A 22019-nucleotide genomic window follows, 5' to 3' on the forward strand; every position below is an offset into this window, starting at 1 on the left:
GGCCAAGTCGAGTTTTTTTTTTTTTGTCTTTGCATCTTGTTCATCCAGTAGGGGGAATGGTTTACTTGACGATGGACGTTTTGCCCAAATATGTGAGAATGGGAGAAAGAAAAGCCAAGTCAAATGCAAATGGCCTTCTTTATACACAGAAGATACTTTCTTTTGAAGCTCTGAATGTACCTTTGCTCATACAAAGAAACCCTGGAAGATAGGCTGGTGCTACTCCCTTAACTTAATATTAAAGAAACAAGAGATTAGTAATTTTCAAGTTTTATTATTAAATACACGTGGCCCAATACAGATAAAATATACACCTAAAAACAAAAACTAACCCAAGGGACAGAGGGACAACCCTGCAAGGGTCCGTGCAGTGAGATGGGACCCCATGATTGGTTAGATAGGGGCCTTCAGTAGATGACCTCATAGACCGTAGCTTTCTTGTCTCCAGAGCCTGTGACAATGAATTGGTCATCAGTGGAAACGTCACAGCTCAGGACAGATGAGGACTCCTTTGACTGCAGGAAGAGGAAAGAATGCATGAAATAAGTGAAAACCAGATATATAATAAAACATACAATAAAAGGAAAGTGGGGTGAGGCATGGTGTGCAGATGATAAACCCCAAGAAAATATGGATTTATTAGCCTTTTCCTAAAGTTAATTTCACCATTTAGCCCAAGGGCACTTAAAACACACTCCTCACCTGGAATATGCTTGCCCCATACGGTGTCCTCCAGGCATTCAGCAAATTGTCTTTACCAGTGCTCACAAACCATTTACCTGGAAAGACAAAAAACAGTGTCACTGGTGTCACAAGGTACTATACACCACCTTTGCTACACATGCATGATTTATTGTGCAGCAAAAATGCAATAAATTCATGCAGTACATACAAGATTGCATTCGCTAAATTTTTTTATTTTTATATAAAGGGCAATTAATCTGGCATGCCCTGTAGGGATAATTATCCTGGTCTTACAAGCAGGATACCCAAACTACCTTTGCCAAATCGACATTAGTAGTAACCACTGTAAGCATGGTATACATTGCTCCGCACACAAATACACACTCAACTGCTGGTGGACTTACCACAGGAAGCAAACTGCAAGGAAAGGACGCAACTCTCATGCAGATGCAGCTGGTACTTGTCTGGTTTGGAGACATGCAAGACCTCGACATTACTGCTCTCCATTCCAACAGCCAGCCACTCTCCAGTGGGGCAGTACCCTAAAGAGAAGATCTACAGAAAGAGGATAAATTAGTTAATAAATTACAATAAATTTTCCTGCAACTTCACTAGCGCCCACCCAATACGCTACAGGTTGGATCACACCCAACTCCTGTATGCGCTGCAACATTTGTAACAACTACTGCTCTAATGAGAAATTCCTCCGCCACAAATTGTTTAGTTGACATGTCATTACAAACCTGTTTTTGGAAATTCCTCCAAGTGTTTAAGAAGTTTGTTTTAGGTTGACTATTTTCAGTACCTGAGAGTTGAAATCATGTTGTTGTAGCTGTCTGCCTTCCCTCAAGTCCCAGCAGCGCACAGTGTTATCCAGTCCTCCAGTCCAGAGTTTGGTGCCATCATGAGAAATGTCTATGCAGCTGGCACCATCTGTGTGGCCCTGAAATTGCCTAGGAGAAGACAGTGTTGAATGAGAACACTCTGGATACAAGCATGTTGGGTTTACAAACCACATTCTAATATATCGGGAAGCTCCCTTGATATTCTTCAGTAATCTCACATTAACTGATTACATACGAGTCTGGTTATGCTAAACCTGCCCTGATAATTTAAGACCATGTAGTCACGACTATTTATCTTTGTATCTCACCTGACAAGTGTCTGGTTCTGAAGGTCCCAAACCACGATATTTCCATCAGAACAGCATGAGAAACAGACCTTAGCATCAGGGCTGATTGCAAGGGCATAACATGCAGGTGCTGAGGAAGTGAGCTCTGCTTTTATCCTGGGGGTCGGGGATGCCAAGTCCCATATTGAGAGTGTGCTCGCCTCTCCTCCAACAATCAGACTGCGGCCATCCGGAAGGAGCTTACAGGAGCGGATGTAATTATCTCTGTTCTGTAGAGGGGCAGAATGTAAATGGCAGTTCTCTACTTGGCAAGACACTTAGTGCCATTTATCCCCTTTAACCAGATGCAAACATCAGCTTTAATAGCTTTAGACGTACAAATTTGTCTTTTAAAAACAATTTTACGTGCCCCCCACACAGATCCATAGCCTAAACTAGTAATGACAAACTACGCAATATTGTATATATCTACAACACAAACTATTCAACTCATTGAAGGTTTTTATTTTCCTTTAGCGTAAAAGGAACAATGACAACAATAAGTCCTTAAGGGGAGGGACATTTACAATCAACCGACCACTGGAACATGAATAGAAAAACTTGTGCGTGTTTCTCCACAAAATGCTTTCTCTATTAAGAATGGCATTTAGGATACCCAGGTTCATTAAAGCTATCCATACGCTGTGCTTTTTTTCCTGTACTCCAATGACCTCCCTTCTCAGCTCACCAATCAAGATATTGGTGAGAATAATATGGGAGGGGAGGGGGCATGTATAGATTAATAGATGATACCCATCACACAGATATTACGTCCTGCAAATAGTAACCCCTTCTTACCAAACAGTCCAGCTGTGCCACTGGTGTTTTCGTGCCAGGCTGGCCTACATCCCACACCTTGACGCATCCTTTGCCTCCCGTATAGACGTGACGTGTGGAGTTGCTAATTGTAACTGCACAAACCACTTCTCCATGATTCAGTGTGTGGAGTTGCCTGGCATGACGAGGAATACCCGAGCCAATAAGGGCATCAGGAGGGAAGGGTACTGGTTGCATCTGACCGTCGGCGCTTACATGGAAAGAGTATGCCCTACAGGTGTAAAATGGAAACAGGCGTGATTGAGATAATACTATATGAAAGTCTTTTCAAGATCTTTGAGTGGGTTTCAGTAATGTTAGTGTATAGAATTAAAGTTTCTGCTTTAGGTCATAAGGCATTCACAACATCTATATAATTAAAAACCTTAGGATTACAGTTTACAGAAAAAGCAACGGAGACAAGAAGCCAACCTTGCAGCATCACTTATATAAAAGCATATATTCTGCAAGACCAGTTTTAACAGCATAACTATAGATGTTATAACAAAATATAAATATTCCCTTCTAAGTAAAATACTGTACTGTATAGGAAAATATACTATTTCCTGGAATATAATATAATGACAGTTAAACTCAAACTTGAGACCCACATGCACAAAAACCTCTGCCATGTATTTCAATGGGGGGGGGGGCTTCCAATTGAGCTAGATGCACCATTCCTCATCAAAAACAAAGTTTCCATAAAAATGCAATACAAATACAATAAAACACTTTAAGGCTGCCACTGAAGCAGATATATTTGTAAGTAGTCTTACAGTCCAGTGACGCAATATAGTAAAAGCTGGTACACCTTTGACATGCTGTTCCAGATTCAAAAGATAGAATCTGGTTTTGTTTTTAGCCAAGAACTAAATATTTGGTTAATTCTTAATAAACATGTGGGTGATTTATTTTATGTTGCTCAATCCCTGTAACTCACGGTTTTCCTGATGAAGCTCCTGGCATGGCAGCTCCCAAGCCTCGCATGTGGGCATGAGGGTCATAACCAACCTATAAAGTAAGGAAAATAAATAAATAAACCGCCAGCAACAACCGAAGACCCACTTAATGGCCCTTTTTTCTTTTTTTTTTTAAAACCCAACGCACAAAACGATAGCACCCACATCAGGAGAGCACCACCAGTCGCAACCTAGGATGACAGAATCCAAGAAAAGAGTGAATACTTACAAGAGAGGCTCGTCCATAGGCCCCAGCAGCCGTAGCCCCATTGATCTGTGGAGACATAAGGTGAAGGCCAGCATAGGCTCCAGCTCCGTCGGCATTCACAGAAGAGTGAGTAATGCCGAAAGCTGCAGGATAGCCCGTTTGCCCACCAAGAGGAGCACGAAGCCCCAGTGCTGTGAGAAAAACATAACGGGATCAGTTTGAAAACCAAAGAAAGCATAACCTTATCTTAAGCAATAAAATCTACTTACCAAGGGGGTCAATGGCAGGTTTGCCTGAGAGAGGTCGAAATTGAGAGGCATTGGTCCCACTGGGCCCTGGTGTGCTCATATCAGTCTGAGAGTTTGGTGTGCTGGGCTTCAAGCCAGGAGTACCTGCTTTTTCCGCTTGCTACAAGAGACAGAAAATTCTCACCCAGGGGTACAAATGACTCATGACCTTCAGCACCAATTCATCATAGTGGAAAATGGCACAGTAGTATTTATACAGATTCAACAGGAGAGTTTGCAGTTTTCTCTCCTTAACTTTACGAAGGGCCAAACAAACTGAGCTTTTGCTCCAAGAATAGCACTGTATAAAAGCATACTTATATCTGACAGCATTCTAGGAAGTCGCCTCAATGAATGAAGTATGTATTATGTAGGCTGAGGTAAGCCATTCTTATAGAGAAATTTCACAGGGAATGCCACTTTAGGTGAATCCTAGCAGTTGAAACCATGACTGGCAACGAGCAAATTATATATATAATCATAGTTTCTATTTGCAATTGGTATTAAACAAAAATGTACACATTTCTGAACACATAATATGGCAGCATAAGATACAGGAAGTACACTATATGGACAAAAGTATTGTGACACCTGACCATTACATGAGACTGATGACATTGCATTCTAAAAATAGACTTAGAATTAATATGTAGTTGGTCCCGTCATTGCAGGTATAATAGCTTCCGCTCTTCTGGGAAGGCTTTCCACAAGATTTTGGAGAGTTTCTGTGGAAAATTTTCAGTAGAACATTTGGACGAGAATTCCTGGTTCGCAATCTTCATTCCAGTTTATCCCAAAGGTGTGTATGATGGGGTTGAGTTCACGGCTCTGTGCGGGCCAGTCAAGTTCTTGCTCAAACTCATCCAACCATGTCTTTATGGACCTTGCTTTGTGCACTGGGGTACTGTCATGCTGAAATAGAAAAGGGCCTTCCCCAAACTGTTCCCACAAAGTTGGAAGCATAGCATTGTTCAGAATGTTTTGGTATCCTGAAGCATAAAGATTTCCTTCAGTGGAATTAAGGGACCCAAAACACTGAAACAGTCCCATTCCTATTATCCCTTCTCTACCACAACTTTACAGTTGGCAGTACAGTCAGGCAGGTAACGTTTTTCAGGCATCCTCCAAATCTAGACTCGCCCATCAGACTGCCAAAATAAGCGTGATTTGTCACTCTACAGAACAAGCTTCCACTGCTCCAGAGCCCAGCTTTCTTTACACCACTCAATCCGGTGCTTCAAATTGTACTTGGTGATGCAAGGATTGTATGCAGCTGCTCGGCCATGGAAACTCATTCTATGAATCTCCTGCCACACACTTTTTGTGCCGATATTAATGTCAGTGGAAGCTTGGTACTCTTCAGCTATGGAATCAGCAGAGCATTGATAACTTTTACGCACCAAGTGCTTCAGCACTGTGGGTTTATGTGGTCTTCCGCTTTGTGGCAGAGTTGCCGCTGTTTGTAAACTCTTACACTTTCCAGTACCACCACTTACAGTTTACCGGGGATGGTCTAGCAGGGATGACATTTCACCAACTGATTATTGCAAAGGATGCAACCTTTGCAATAATCAGTTGGTGAAGTGTCATCCCTGCTAGACCATCCCCGGTAAACTGTAGCACGCTTGAATTCACTGATCTCTTCAGAATGACCCATTTTTTCCACAAATGTTTGTAAATGCAGACTGCATGGGTAGGTGCTTGACTTTATACACCTGTGGCAATGGTTCTGAATGAAACACCTGAATTTAATAATGAAGAGGTGTGTCGCAATACTTTTGTCCATATAGTGTATCTTATACAACAGCTCAACAGCATTTTCAAGCTCTAATATTATTTCTAATAAACAGCACAGGCTTTTCATAAGATGACCAAAACACCAAGCTTAAGAAGCTTCCCAACAAGCAGGTTAAAACCTTGTTATAAGTCTTAAAATTGCCTTTAGGTTGTGCTCGCACTATAAGCTGCATTGATTAATTTCAGGTTTATTGATAGAGACAGGTTGATATGCTGTGCTGAAGGTGGAAAGTTGCTACACTGTTAGTGGGCCCCATGATCGGGCATAACCTAGATACTCTGACCTCTATAACCATGCTTCTTACCGCAGGCAGATCTTTGTTCCTTGAGGGAGACACACTGCTGGATGAGGTCATAGAATTTGGGCTAGCAGGAGGCGGCTCTTTCCTTTGTAGAGCTGATTTATCTACACCATTCTCCCGTGAGGAGTAGGAGTGGACACTATGAGGGGATGCAGGGTCCTGAGGAGAGACAGATATTGCTTATTGAGGTTTACCACATCCATTTATTTCATTGTTCAGACATCACACCTACAATTCCCAGCACCGACCACTATCCCGATATCAGTTGCAAATTTTACCTCATCCACCACCAGGTTATCCTCACTCCGGTCAGCATCACTGCCCTGAGGAGACAAAATATCACATTAGGAAACGGGGAAAGCGGCTAGCAAACTAGGAGAAGCAGCTATAAAGCCCACTTACATAATCTGTGCCAAAATCCTTCTCTTCTGTTTTACGTTTCTTGTTACTGTTTAAATAATCGGATAACGACCTTACACGATCCCCATTTGGGAGAGTTACACAGCTCTGTGGTGTCATGCAAGATAGAGAAAAGAGTTAAATCTATTTAAGCCACACAACATCGGTACACTAGAAAAAAAGTTGCATTATTCCCTGCACATTTCATCAGAAACCTTCTGATTGCAAAGATGACCTTGCGTAGGCTTTCACTATATTCAACACTGCATGTACATCTTAAAACTATCCCAGTGGTAGCCAATAGTGTGCTCTGAGGCTGCTATGTAAATCTATAAAAGGTGTCGTAATTTTGTACACTAAGGCAAAGGAAGAACACAAAAATGCTGCATTATACAGTATGTTACGACAGAGAATAATTTGGATATGGTTCCATATGAGGCTGTCAAAGCTACAATAACTGAAGCCATTTCTTGCTCTTCAATCTTATAGGTCACACAGTACTGTATGTTGCCTGCCTCCCAGTAGACAGAAAACTTTAGATGCCAAGCAGCAGATCAGTGCATCTTAGGTTACATGTTTTAAAACCTCCAGCCTCTAAACTTGGAAGTATAAGCCCAGGAGTGTCCCCCAACAATAGCCCAAGGACAGAATTAGCACCCCCCCCCCCCCACACACACACACAAAATATAAAGCAGGGTTGTACTTACAGGCCCTGGGTCTCTCTCTGTCTCCATGGAAACAAGATAGGAAAGAAGGAAAAGAGCTGGTTAATTTTAGTCAAGATTATTAATTTATAATCATTCCCCCACCAGAGATCTAGATTTCTATTCCCTCTTTTGAAACACAATAATGCATCACTCAGCTACAACGCAAACCATTTAGACTTTAAAATGCTTACAATCACCTCAGAAACAAAGGTTGCACCAAATGAAAACCAGATCTTAAACAAGTTTACGTAAAAAAGGGCTCCTAGGCACATAGAATCTGCCAAAGGGAGTAAGTGTTGGTTTGTGGTGTTATTTTGGTATGTAGGGTATAAAAACGGGGGCATCGCTGAAATGTAATTTCTTGAAATTGGCTCACATGGGAAATTTAATAACAAAAAAAAAAAAAACAGACACAAAACTAATGTAACCAAAGCGCAAGGCCTAGAAAACCCCCAATTTTATTTTCCACAAATGACCTTATTTACTAGACCGCTAAGAAAACATACATTTACTATCCAAAATACCATTTTTCTGCAAACGCATAAAGCACGTCTGCTCACTCGCCTACCAATCCAATATAGTCCAGATCTAAAGACAGTGATTTACTGAGCAATATATCTATGAAAACAGATTAATTGTATGGATTTCGTTTTTGCCAAAAGTTCTACCCTTTCTGATCCCTGGAACCAGCCACCTGAAATTAAGATGCAGTATTTTTGAATGCCTTAAGCGGCAGCTTTTATGATAATGCAGCTCGGACGGTGATAACCTGAGGAGACAATGGACCTATTTTACATCCATCCCAGCAGTAGAAACATTTTATTCATCAAGGTCTGAAAGTTAGACATTGAATAAAAGCAAAAGCCTGTTTAATTCTGGTCATTGTAACATTTTAATAAAGTATTTAGTTGTGGTTTTTAGAGTTGTCCCCTAGACATATTCTAAGGGTTGGTATGTTGTGATAGAGGTACACCACACTAGAGGTTTGTTGAATGATAGTTTGCTTAAAATGGTACGACACGCGACTGGTCCTATTTTTATGTTAAATGCATAGGATCCCACTAAAATCAGTGGGAATGGCGGTAGCCAATATCATTTATGCTACCCGACAACTTTTGCTAGCATCCATTTGATGGGCTACTGCACATGCAAGCTTACATTAGGGTGACCACATCAACCAAGTTTTCCAGGACACATCGTTTTTACATATTGCCAACCAGCCCAGATAAAATTCTGCCCTACAGAACACTATATGGCTTACATACTAACGCTTTCTGGTCATGCAATAGGGATTCCATTTGTATAGTTATTTCAATAGAATTAGTATTGCACCAGATTTAAATATCTGATAACGAGTGTCTGAATTCTCTCTTCTACAAAACATGTATTAATGAATGGATTTCTGTGATATATTAACTACACATATTGGCTTGTTATGACACTTATTAAACATTATATTAACCACCAAACTTAACCAACATGGTCAACCTAACCAGTTTTATTCCTATCATCTCCAACCATAAACTCCCTCCAGTCCTTAACTGTTCCCTAACAAAGGCTCTCCTCCTCACTTATCACCTCTTCCTTTTCCAGTCTACAAGATTTCTCGAGCTGCCCCATATCTCTGGAATCTACTTCTACTGAACTTTCAGCTTTCACCCTCCCTCCCAACAGTCAACAAAAATCCCAAAACCCACTTCTTCAGTGAAGCATACCACCTTAGCTGCTAGAACTTCCTTGTCATTGAGACAACCACCACACTACCTCTCAACCTTTCTCTGTGCCTTATGTTTGTCACACCATTCCCTCAAGATTGTAAGCTTGCGAGCAGGGCTCTCTCCACCTAATGTATCGGTTTGTCTTAGTCTGTCAATTCTCGTCTTGTCATAAATAAAAAATAATAATTATATAGCCTTCCAATATTTATCATTTAGGGCATCCAACGTAAAGCAACAGAAAACCAGCTTTATGCACCTCAAGGGCTCCTCCGTTCGACCGCTCAGATGACCCTCGGGCTGTTTCAAACGGAAACACCTACAAAATCCACTTCACATCCAGAAACCATAAAGGACCATGGTCATTAAACACATACCTCTGTGCTCTGCATCCTCTTTAGCAGCTAGCTGACTTTGCAAACCAAGGACACCAGACAGGGCAAGTAGGCTGGAGGCACTAGTGGCAGCAGCTAGGCTGGGGGGCTGCAGGCTGGATGGATGAGGAGTCAAGGGAATGGGGGGTGCATGGTGGGAGAGATGCTGAGCCTGCAGCTGGTGCTGTTGGTGGGAGGATGAGGGTGATTGGGGAGGAAGAATGGAGAGATGGTGCAGAGAAGAGGGAAAAGGTGACAACCAAGAGAAGAGACAACAGATTAATTCTACACTTAATTCAAACATTTCCATGTTTCATTTTTACTGCAGTGTTGACTGTACACCCAAAGATTATTTCCATTGCCCATCTCGTCCTGCTTGCACAAAAAGAGATCAATTTACATCCACAACAACCTTATTTTAGTTTAGTTCTAGTTTAGTATCTGTTTCCAAATATAAATACACCTTGGCAGAGCAGTTCTGAAATATTTCATACTGATAGAAGTTTCCTTTATATTTCTCAGCTGCTTCTTAGAATTTTTTCTTTTTTATGTATATAGTGTTATAATGCAATGACTTTCCATGGCATTGTGGCATATAACAAGTAGTGCATCACAATCTTGGCTTCCAAACACTAAAAAGATGCCCCACATCTAAGGGGGCAATTTTCAATACTGTAAACTCTACACAGCCATAAATTTGTCCAACTATAGATAAGTTACATTGTCGGCAATGCAGAAGTTAAAAGATTCTAACTTGATGGTAATGCACAAAAGGAAAATTTAAAAAAAGTTTGCTGTATCATTTGCTTAATACCCAAATCAACATGCTAAGCTTTATATGTAAAAATCTATATTAACCCTGTAGGGGCAGCATAGATAGGAAATACAAGGATTATACATATGAATAAACACATTAATCTACGTTCTTGAAAATTAAATTACAGGCGCAATCGTTGCTCATGTGTAATTTTCTTCTATCAACGTACACACAGCCTTTTAACAATGCAATAAACAAATTTATTAACGACACATGTCGTGCTAATCTACAAGCAAATTTTAGCTTAAGTCAGAAGGTTAAATTCTATATAGCAAAACGTAAAGAAGAGTGAAGGCACCCTGTAAAGTTGAGGGGAGTGTACACACCACGGTCAGTTGAGGGGGGATGAAACGTACCCCGATGGCAGCATTCAGCTCTGCCATGGTCACCTGTTTGGCTCTTTCAACAGCCTGTACCACCTGCTGCTGATGCTGAAACAATGGGACGGGAGAAAAAATGGTCAGCGCAAAAGAGTAGAAGAAAGAAGGACGGGAGCACAAAAACAGACAGATTTGAGAGGGAGGAATAAAGAGGAAAGAAAGGGTAGACGGAGCATTTATTCAAGAAAAAGCCAAAGTAACACTCACCTCTTGAGATAAAAAGGGCACAAGTTGGGCACAGATAACATTCAGACGCTTGGCGATTTCTGTCTGAAGCGAGATGTAGGAATAAAGTTTTATTAGGCTGCAGACGTGTGATGAAATAGGGAAGCAAACACTACTGTGTACCGTAAAGTCCTGAAGCTTCCACATACCATCTGTCTTTAGCTACACAGAAATATTTCAGTATACACAGACTAAGGAATTTAACCCCTCAAGGACAATGGGCGGTCCCTAAACCCATTGAAAACAATGCATATTGAGCCTGTACATGTATGGGCTTTGTCATTAAGGGGTTAAGGAACTCCACGATGTAACAGTTTCTCAAAATAACCCAAGAACAATGATAGCATGGATACATTCAAAAGGTTTAATCAGATTAAACATGTTGCGCCATAAAACGCTGACGTTCATTACAGTAAACCTATTATCCATGAATATGTTTAGGTATCCGTCCTGAAAGAAGTATAGGTAAAAACATAAAAAAGAATGGGGGATTCAATTAAGAGGGAGACATTGTAGGGATAACATGGAAGAAAGTGAAGGTAGGAGTATTTTACCTGTTTATGCATTTCAATATTCAGCCCGTAAGACATTTCATAATACTGCAAAGAATGAGGGAACAATCGATGAAATGGTAGAGAACCAAGAGCAGCATGGCCTCAACACAAGAAAAACCTCCCTTAACTTCTCAAACCTATTATGGTGTCCATAATAGTTCATATTTCACTTTAGGCAAATTAAATCTTACCGCTAACCCCAGCCTCAAACCTGTACTGCTTATCGGCAAGTTATCTACGCAACCATGTTCATTATAAACAATCCCATGTACCAGTTATCAGTCAAGCCCCTCTCTAACTATGAGAAATCCAAAGCCTGCATGAAATTACAGGATCTCCCATCAAATTTATATCAATCCTTTACGAATCCGCTCCCCGGAAAGAAGCATTGTTAATTTCATCCAAACTCACTGTATCCATCAACCACTTATTGCCACAAAACGCCCTCCAGCACCTCAAACCCCGAGGCTTACCATGACATAGTGCCGCTGGATCTCGGTTTTCTCTGTAGCAAGCTTCTCACACTCCATCTTTAAACTACAAAACAGTAAGATCAATGGTTAGCCAAAACGTGTAAAAAACAACAAAAAAAAACCCACTTTGAACACAGCACGGGTTGTGTGTAGGGCTGCAACTAACGATTATTTTAATAATCGATTAGTTGGCCGATTATTTTTTCGATTAATCTATTAATCGGATAAAAAAAAATTTAATTTTTTTTCAATTTAAAATAATGTAATAAAAAACGTACAATTTACACTTTCATCTCTGTATTGCAATGGCCTCTCTATTCACCTTCTTATTTTACTGACATAATAATAAAAGCTACAAGAACCCAAACACAGTGTTTCTCAAACTAGGTTTTAATACAAAGTTATTAGTAAATATTAATTCATATGTTAACTATTTTTCATATTTAATAAAAACTATGAGAAAAAAGCCTTGTTTAAATTTTTTTTTTTATTTACCAAACTGCCCCCGGTTATGCACATCTGACCCCCAGCTTGCCACTCTGCCCCCATATATGCCTTATACCTCTTATATGCCAGATTCCACTGTGCCCCCTGATATGCCACTGTGCCCCTGATATGTGTTATACTCCTTATATGCAACTGAGCCCCCTGATATACCTTTTACCCCCAGATATGCCTAATATCGATATGCCTTATACCCCCTATATGCCCTGAAATTCATAATACCCCCATACACCACTCTGGCTCCTCCCCCTCCCATGCACCACTCTGGCTCCTCCCCCTCCCATACACCACTCTGCCTCCTCCCCCCTCCCATACATCACTCTGCCCCCTCCCATTCTCCACCCTGGCTCCTCCCCCTCCCATACGCCACTCCGCCTCCTCCCCCTCCCATACATCACTTTGCCCCCTCCCATACTCCACTCTGGCTCCTCCCCCTCCCATACGCCACTCCGCCTCCTCCCCCTCCCATACTCCACTCCGCCTCCTCCCCCTCCCATACTCCACTCCGCCTCCTCCCCCCTCCCATACTCCACTCTGCCTCCTGTCAGCCACAGAGGTTCACAAGACACCAGGGTGCCGGGTAGAGAGGCAGAGTGCCGTATGGGAGGGGGAGGAGCCAGAGGGCAGTAACGGAGGCTGTCTGTGCGCATTGTTTAGACCCCCACCGGCTGACAGAGAGGATGATCCTCTGTCAGCCGGTGGGGGTCTTAACGATGCGCACAGACAGCCTCTGTTACTGCCCTTCACTTACGCTGAGGCTTCTATGAAGTCAGTAAGGGAGCCGGGTAGAGAGGCAGAGTGATGTATGGGAGGGGGAGAGAGACGGAAGTGAGAGACCGGCTGACAGTGAGGGGAATCCAGGTCCCCTGCAGCGTTGCGGGGGATCTGGATTCTAGTGTTATAATCCGATCTCTGTTTGAGGTCGGATTATAATTTTTATAATCGATAAAAATCGATTCGATTAATCGATAATGAAAATCGTTGACAACGATTTTCATTATCGATTATTATCGATTTTATCGATTAGTTGTTTCAGCCCTAGTTGTGTGTGTATATTAGAGGCTCATTAAACAGGTGGTGTGGGCTTTACGCCACAGTTACGCAAAGTTTAGCCTCCCAGAAATTGAAAGATTTGATTAAAATCTCTCATTCACCACCATGCAGCAAAAGTACAATCATCCCCGAGGAACACATTAACTGAAAATGAACGCTGCAGTCCTATTTCAATGTTAAGTGTATTCTGCAGTCCATTTTCCAGTAACTCCAGTGCATTTCATGTTGACTTCTGCTGAAAGCAGAGAGCATGCGTGAGATTTTGCGCACGCTCAGTAGAGCGGCTTCCTGGGTTCAATCGCGGCAACCTGACGGACTGAAGTCCAATTTTCTAACCTCGATAACTAAAGCGATGCATGCTCCAATTTGCATGCGGTGAAGTGCTTTTGAGTCGATTCAAAATGGACTCCAACATGCATGAAAAAAATTAAATGCTCATTATTAATGACTTGAAATGGACTGCTTACATAGTGTAGGAGCACTAACTTAGAAAGGGAGGAATAACCGCCCAATCTCAACGATAAGGAGATAACTCTGCTCACCTCATACACACAAGTCAGGACCACAGTTATAAATGGTATAATTTCTAAGTGATAGATACCGTTTCCAGAAGAAAGGGTATAATTTGTGCAATAGCAATAAAGCAAGGTTTTTGGGACCCAAGCTTTTTTACGTTGGCCGAATAAAAGACATTTGACTAAATAAGACTCTTGGACAAATACAACTATATCCATTTTCCTCCGTAAAGCATGCGTTATATGTAATTGTGACTTTTGTTTCTGCATTCATAAAAGGAGATGTATAATAAATATTATATATGCGTTAAATTTAAAAAAAAAAAAAGTGAACATAAAAGCGCTTTTTCAAAGATCTGGGCAAACCAACTCAATCTTGTTAAAACAAATGCACATACAAAACCATTGTGTACTACGTTTACAGTATAGATGTATTTGGTCACATGATCTTAAGCACCCGGGAGGCCTTGTGGCAAATGAAATTTATGGACTCCCTCCAATCCGATAAAAAAAAATAAATATATATATCTCTGTATACTTCCTACATCAGAGATTTGACCTAACATTATTCTAGTCAGATCAGCACTCAATGATACCTCCTAAAATATTTTGAGACAAAATACCTGTTCCCCCTTTTACCTTCTTATACCAGTTATCTAGGAGCTAAGAATATTTGCCAGGTATGAATGCATCAAAGCAAAGTTTCCTTATTTTTCTAAATATTGTACTCCATTATGTAAAAGTTAAAAAGAAAAAAAAAATATATATTTTTATCATCCACTGCCACGCTATTAAACCACTACATCAATACATCACAGGTACGCGAGAGAAGAATAGCAGCACTCCGGATCAGACTGAGAATGATTGGGATGCGGGAGGCACTATCGAGCACTGTTCTGATGGAACCAGGCCTGCCAGCGCAACACTTAATGATTATTTAACCCTAAAGACTTGTGCCAAATAAAATATTTGGCAAGAATATTCAGGAATAGACGGTATTTAAAAACAGCATTCTTTTCAGTGGAAATCAAAACCAGCAAAGGGCAAATATTTACTTGTGGCATTGTCTAGAAGACAGAGAAACGTGTGCTACAAGGTGGCGTAATTAAAGAGGGGACGGTCTTCACATCTTTTAGCTTACCTAAATGTTCTCATTAAAAATGGCATAGCTAGTACCTTTTCAGTCAAAGTCATTAGTTGTGAGATATTTGGTTTAAGCCTTTACATCGCTGAATTTGATATTTGTAGCCTTAGGTAGCCAAGCTACAATAGTTTGCTAATACCATGTTACTCTTCATGCAGAGTTGTGAGAATAGCACATACATAAGGTGTGTTTCTAATAGATGTCCATTGCTTAATCTGTAAATACCACAACGTAGGTTTATTTCATCCATAGAGTGTTGGATTTAGTAAATTAACGCATTGGATTCAAGGCCAACCAACACATTGCTAGAAGGGTAAACCAGTATGTAAAGAGTATGTGGGGTATTGCTCTAAATCAATAAATGTTGGTAGATATAGTCTGCCATATCTGAGAAATGTCCACCAGCTTCCTAGCTTGTCATTAAGAAACAAGCCAATGGCCAATTCTTGACAACCCCAAAGATGAAAGGGCCAAATAGGGTGAAGAATCACTTATTCCGACTGGTATTATTGATCACCAAAATAACTAGGATCAACACTTGTAGAACTTGTGCGATTTGTTATAAATACATATGGCATCAGGAGGTCTCAAGTGCCCCTAGCCATGTTTATAATAAAGAATGAAGTTATGTCTCTGCTAGTATCTACATTGGTCATGTCATAAAACTCAGTAAATAGCTTACATTTGTAATTTTCAGTTCACTATAAAGATTCACCACCTTAAATTATGGATTTTCTTTTGACAGTTATTACTCAACAGTAAGTCATCAGAACACCTGGCGAGAACATATACATTTAACAAATGCTGGTACGCTGAACAATAGCATCCAACTAGAACTATCCTGCAAGCAGTGCACATTGTAATATGCCAACTAGTTTCTGCTTTCCTTTTATCAGCACCTCAAGGATGACCCTTGCTCTCAGCTTTCGTACCCAACCGTGCAGCCTTACCTGTGGTACTGACTCTGCAGAAACTGGAATTCTTCCTTAATTCGGTCCAAAGTCTCAGGATAGGTTAGTTTTAGGCTCTGGGGAGGGCCAGATGCCCCCCCTGCTGCCACAGATGCCTGGAGATGTGCCTGCGGAGATCAAAAATGGTTAATGTTTAACTAGAACATTTTACCGTATACAGAATTCTCCACGCAAGCGGTGGCATGACGCCCAGCAATGCCCGATTCAAGTATATGCCTGGTTATATACCTTACAAGAACAAGATCTTCAATTCAGAAGATATCGTGCAAACATGAACACACAAAAGCTTAAAGCAGCCACATGTAACTTTTTTCAGCAGGCTGAGAGATAGTTACTAGAGAGTAAAGCTATTTAGATCCAAAAAAGAGGTAGCACCAATCTCAATTCTACCATGGCAGGCACAAAATATTACACATTTTCCAGATATAGGGCACACATACATTTAAAGCAGTCTGACAGGTTACTATATTGACTGAGCGCCATTTACAAACAGATCCCTACTTCCAGCATGTTTTTCCTCAGTACTCCTGCCCTTTAACATGGCTGATAGAGATCATTACAAAAATCATCAAAAGCTAACAGTAACCAGATCCACTTTTCACTACATAAGAGTAGCAAGAGACACTGTCCAGTGAAGAGACATAGGGCACCCCCTTCATAAGGAATAGTAAAGTTTGGGAATTTAAACTCCTGCAGAATCCCTCCACCCATCAAATGCGGAATAATTATATTGTTAGTGGGGTGCTTCGGCAAAGTATATTTTTCTTAACTAAAGCAAAACGGCACTAAATCTAGCGTTCAGCAGGTGTGTCATGCCTTTCCTAGTCAAAATTCGAAAAAAGGGGTATTACTAGCTCGAGGTGATATAAAGCTATACCAATCACAGCATCCATATTTACATGATTACGTCACTTGTCGTGATGAGGGGGCTCGCTTCCAGGAGGCTGTTGAGTGTTCCAGGAAGCGAGAACTAGCTTCTCAAACAGCAGCGCATTATGGGTGAGTACTTGGTGCGAGACAAATATATATTCCTTACAAGCATAAGACAGCAATAATAAAAAGAAAAAAAAAAAGCGGGAGATCCCTAAAAAAAACAAAACAAAAAAAAAAAAAACAGTCACAGTCAAAGTCTCAGCCCTATTTTTATGTTGAATGTATATGGGGGTACATTTTGCTGCATGCAGATTTGCGCAGGCATTCTTCTTTAGTCAGTGGGAGTGGCAGCAATCTGAATGTTGATATTTTGCAAGCATTCATGTGATCGACTGCTTCTGCTCCAGACTTCAAAAGGAAGCTCAGCAACTATTTTCTTTCATGAAAGTGTAAATATTAATGCTTCCTGTCTTCTGCTGAGGCAGCCACAGGAGGAGTTACAAGAGACAGAAACCGACTACAATAAGTAAAGAATGCTGGCAGCAACCTGTATACAGTAAAATCCGCCCAAGTCCACCCAAGCCCAATAGGGTTCAGTGAAAGAAACGGTTTCACTGGTCAATCAAATAATAAACCTGACATGACAAGGTTGTTAGTGGCAAGCCACACGGAATTTGAAAGGGGCCGTTCCCAATACCTGCCCTGGCTCGGAAAATGCTGCAGGTAGTGGTCTCCAGAAATCCGTGTGCGTGGCAAGCACTCCCATTTATTTCAATGGAATTGCTTTCCTGACACCAATTGGCTGCATCAAGCAGCAAATCAGCTGCAAATATAGTCAGACCATGGAGGAGAATGGTTGACGGCAGCTGTAGTACTGTAATTTCTGGAACGAGTAAATGTGTTGTTTTTTTTGTTTTTTTAAATAAAATCATATTAAAAGTACTCAGAGTTTCCTAATATGTATTCTTCCAAACTGTCACTTACAGGTGCACATTTAGCTAAAGCCTACCAAAGCATGTTATCTGTAGTTCTCAAGCTATATCCGTGATGACAGCCGTCAACAGCCACAGAACATAGTACATCTACTTACCCTTCTTAAAAGGACTGTCAGCATGTTCCCACCTTATAAAGGGACACCTCTTTTCCAGAGAGGGACTATTTTTTTCCCCAGGCCCTCCAAGAAGCTTTTTTTCTGTCATTAACTGGTATGACAAGCAAGGTACTGTTACTACTGTATACTGTTTTAAAGTCCCCCCACTTTATCCTTACAAACCAAGTTACCTCTTCAAAAGGCTTACCAGAACATTGGAAAAGCGGAAAAGTAATTTAATACCAGCATAAGCTCAAACCCTGATAGCTTTATAGACGGCTGCCCACCTTGGCATACAAAAATGGGTCCTCTTTAGCTTATATTAGTCCATTTGAGCCACGTCATAGCACACAAAAATTTAAACAATTGATGCTATAAACACATTTTTAGATAAATTTATTACAGTCTGTAAAAATTATTTAAAAGTTACTGCATACTCTAGCACTTTAAAGCAGATTTGTCATTTAACCCCCCCCCCACCACACACACACACACACACACACACACACTAAAGGTTTAAATTATGAAAAAAAAAAAAAAAAGAATTGGCCACTTTTTTTGTGTCACATGGCAATAAAGCTGTCCTGGGAAAAATACGAACAAGGCGAACTTTCATGCAATTAAAGGATTATTTCTGGGAAGGGTTTCAGAATTCAACACTATAAGTTTCTAATGAGCCCGTTTTAAAATAAAATTACACAAGCTATAGATTTAAAGCAGAGAACTTCCTTTACAAGAATAGGGCATCCTGCTTTGCCGTATACTAGAACAATCAAACCAGCAGAAGAAGAAAGCAACTTCTCACATACATCTGCCATCATAGTTGGACAGTCTTAAAGATGAAGGCATCTCTTGTAAGCTACTTTACCTAACTTAGGTATTATACGATGACACCACTAAAACACGATTTAATCTGCTTCTAAGGATGAGGAGGCCTTATTAACCAAAGTAGTTTGCACAGGTATAACCTGTTCAGGACCGATTATCCTCAAGTAGACAGGCGGATACGTCCAAGAGATCCTAAACCAAACTAATCCTATATATACACACACCTGTATCATCAATCCGAGCAACATCTTAATTGTATAGCAGCCATAACTTTTTTTACTTTTCTCTCTCTGGCTAGATTGTGATTTATGAACTGAAGGGCTGAAATTAAGAGGAAATCTAAACCAGTGCTTCAGACTTACAAGTTTACAATAATGGGGATTTCACATTGGAGGTGAAAATATGGACTGAAACCATAAGAATATATAAAAGTCGTGCCTAAAAAGAACACATTAAAGTGGTGCGCAACTGCACCATATGATATGAAGCCTCACAAGCAAACATTTTTAGGTTTTTGCTACAAAACAAGCCAACATATTAACCGCCACACATGCGCACACACAATCTTACATGAAGTCAAACTCAGAAGTGAGCTGAATATTTTCAGCCTTTCACATGATATCCCAGTCTCTGTTCAGAATTTGTGGCTACTGGAAGCTGGATCCCAGATAAACACAACACGTCCAAAGATCAGCTAAGCCAGGGTTCTTGAAGCTTGGGTGGTAGCGGCAGAAACCCCTCTGAGCGCTTCCTTCACGTAACTCTACAGAGGTTCCCCGCTAGGAAGATATAACATCCTGGCGATAAACAGCAAGGGAACTGCTGATGATCGATGTGAAGGAACGCCGTAACGTGCATTTCAACAGAACCTACACAGCCTGTATTACATTCAAGGAGTTTGTCACGCTTGATTTTGTTCTTTGCGTTTTCTACAACGGAGACAGCGTAAAAGGGCACAAGAATAATTTAACTGTCACCGGTCTTGCACGTTCAGCTGTCCTGCAATGTTTCTTTTAAATGAACTCACCCCAATGAGACTTAGGGGCCTGCTGTAGTACTTGGCTAGACTTGAGCCATGGGCCAAAAGTTACCATCACTACACCGTAAGCACATGAATATGAATAACCGGGCTAAGACATCAACTGTGTCTCATGAGTAACAGTACAAGGCTATTTGCATACGTTTTACTAGCAAAGTGGGTAGTTTTCAAACAGCACAATGCAAATACAAAACATTAGGCTGTTTCTTTAGGGGTTCGAACAGTCGCTCCACAGAACTATATGGTTTCTTACTAGAATGATGCACAGCAGTTTTTGTTCTGCTGCATCTTTTCGTATGTATCAATCCAGACCAATATAGATTGCCTTATTTGTGGCATTCAGGACTTAGAGACACTCCAGTCATCATATGATTTGTGGCATACCCATTTCAATTAAAATTTAATTTTGTTTGTGCCGATGTATTCGAAACACTTAAAATTATTGGATTTGCCTGACAGGTTCCTAGTGATGGCAAAATCTGCACATCTAATAAATCCTCACCCCATTCTTACAAACGCTGCCTGAAGCAGCAAACAATAATCAGTTTAACAAAGGAGGACTGAGTTAAAAGAGAGCAATAATCATACACGTCCCAAGAAAAGATGGCACCCCTATCATTCACTTAAGACGTCTATATAATACAGCTATATAAAAAAAATGCTGTGTGGTGTTACACATTATGTTCTGAAGCGTAAAATGATGGATTTAGAAGAGAGACTCGCTCCTAATTGCAAGATTGTTCTTTTGTAGATTAGCCTTTGCACAGGTCTGGAGAAACCATCTGGTAAACCTCGCAAATGCCCAGTGGTCAACGCCACCTCACACTTACCTTTACCGCTGATTATGAGGCAGAACTGGTGCCTCTCCGAGTAGCTGCCGGCTGGATGCCATCTCCATACTCAACCACCTACCTTTGCAAGTTGGCTAGAGTAGGTGCAAGGCAATTCTGGACAGGGAATTGATTACATATATGCTTGTTTTACCAAATGACCCCAGTTTACCTCATTTAACACAGCTCCTTTTAGACTTAATATCTTTGTCGGGATGGAAACAAAAAGCTAGGTAATTTTGATAAATTTAGTAATGCAAAAACTACGACATGATAGATAACTCTCAATGTAAAATAAGGTGGAGTTGTACGATCTTTGAAGCCTGTGAAGCACCCTTTATATTAGAGAGCAGGAACAGAATTTGAGCCATCATACAGCACGAATGATTAAATGGACACTCCAGCCATTACATGCACCTTAATGCATATAATAGCCTTTACAGTTTTTTTACTTGCCACCTCACAGCTATCTGCATTGCTGGACACGAATTTGAACCTATCTCCTGCACAGTAGCATGTATACTCATGCCAGCCAGCGGCTTGGGCAACCAGACCCCATCTGCATGAGCAGAAAGTGACTCAACTAATTTCAACAGGAGTGCTTTCCTGACACAACTGGTGGGGATGTATGGGATACTAGACTGTCCCTTTAAAATGGGACAGTCATACAGAAGTGTGGTCGTGGTACTTACTGGGGGCCTGTTCTGAGGAAACATCTTCAAAGGGAGGTAGTGGTGCTGTTGCCTGACGTTGTTTAAAAAGGACCTGTCCTGCAAAAGGAGAGAAGGGTTACACTCGGTGAAGTTACACCCCACAGGTTTTTAAACACAAGTTGGAATGCATATAAGGGATGTAACATTTTAACACAGGCAAAGAATGTAAACTGTACAAGGGGATCACTACAACGTAAACATAATATGTACCCTATTACAGCTAATGAACAGACGCCAGCTAAAGAGCAAGGAAAGGTGTGTTGCTTCTTAGAAGTGTGTTTATGTACGAAAGGAAGGGAGAGCATTATGCCTGCAAGGCAGGGAGGCAGAAAAGGTTGGTTGTCTGGAATTTGATGGGTTGCCAAGAGTGAATTAAAGGGGATGAGCAGAGATCCACCTGGGCAGAGGAAAGTGTAGAGTGCAGGCCAGAACACAGAGCGCTGACTAGAAAGAAGTGTTATAATAGTAAACAAGGTCAGGCTACAGCAACCTGCGAAAATCCCTGTGTCCCTTAACCCTTTAAACACTTGACGTAACACTTTATAGACATGTTGGATTTTTTTTTATTTATTTTTTTTTTAAAACCACCCC

The 22019-nt window shown here is 40.9% G+C and overlaps 1 protein-coding gene across 2 annotated transcripts; it reads right to left on the bottom strand.

The window, feature by feature from the left end:
* Window positions 1–407: 407 nt before the first annotated feature.
* Window positions 408–21431, bottom strand: LOC149289419 (transducin-like enhancer protein 1). 2 transcript variants are annotated; one of them, XM_089490639.1, is made up of 20 exons: window positions 21408–21431; window positions 16035–16162; window positions 11869–11932; window positions 11396–11440; window positions 10824–10886; window positions 10593–10667; window positions 9423–9603; window positions 7331–7347; window positions 6627–6731; window positions 6503–6547; window positions 6228–6383; window positions 4108–4246; window positions 3860–4029; window positions 3612–3682; window positions 2654–2903; window positions 1838–2085; window positions 1490–1637; window positions 1089–1239; window positions 703–779; window positions 408–515 (listed from the first exon to the last, which is right to left on the bottom strand). In XM_089490639.1, the coding sequence occupies exons 1-20, from the start codon at window positions 21429–21431 to the stop codon at window positions 408–410; spliced, it is 2265 nt and encodes a 754-aa protein (XP_089346765.1). The 2 variants fall into 2 exon arrangements, with proteins under 2 accessions (XP_089346765.1, XP_089346763.1); XM_089490637.1 differs by having other exon boundaries at window positions 7331–7351; window positions 9403–9603.
* Between the last annotated feature and the right edge of the window lie 588 nt (window positions 21432–22019).

This window comes from Sceloporus occidentalis, unplaced genomic scaffold (genome assembly GCF_023333645.1).
Source record: "Sceloporus occidentalis isolate IW3139 unplaced genomic scaffold, rSceOcc1.0.p SCAF_45, whole genome shotgun sequence".
Taxonomy (NCBI): Eukaryota; Metazoa; Chordata; class Lepidosauria; order Squamata; family Phrynosomatidae; genus Sceloporus; species Sceloporus occidentalis.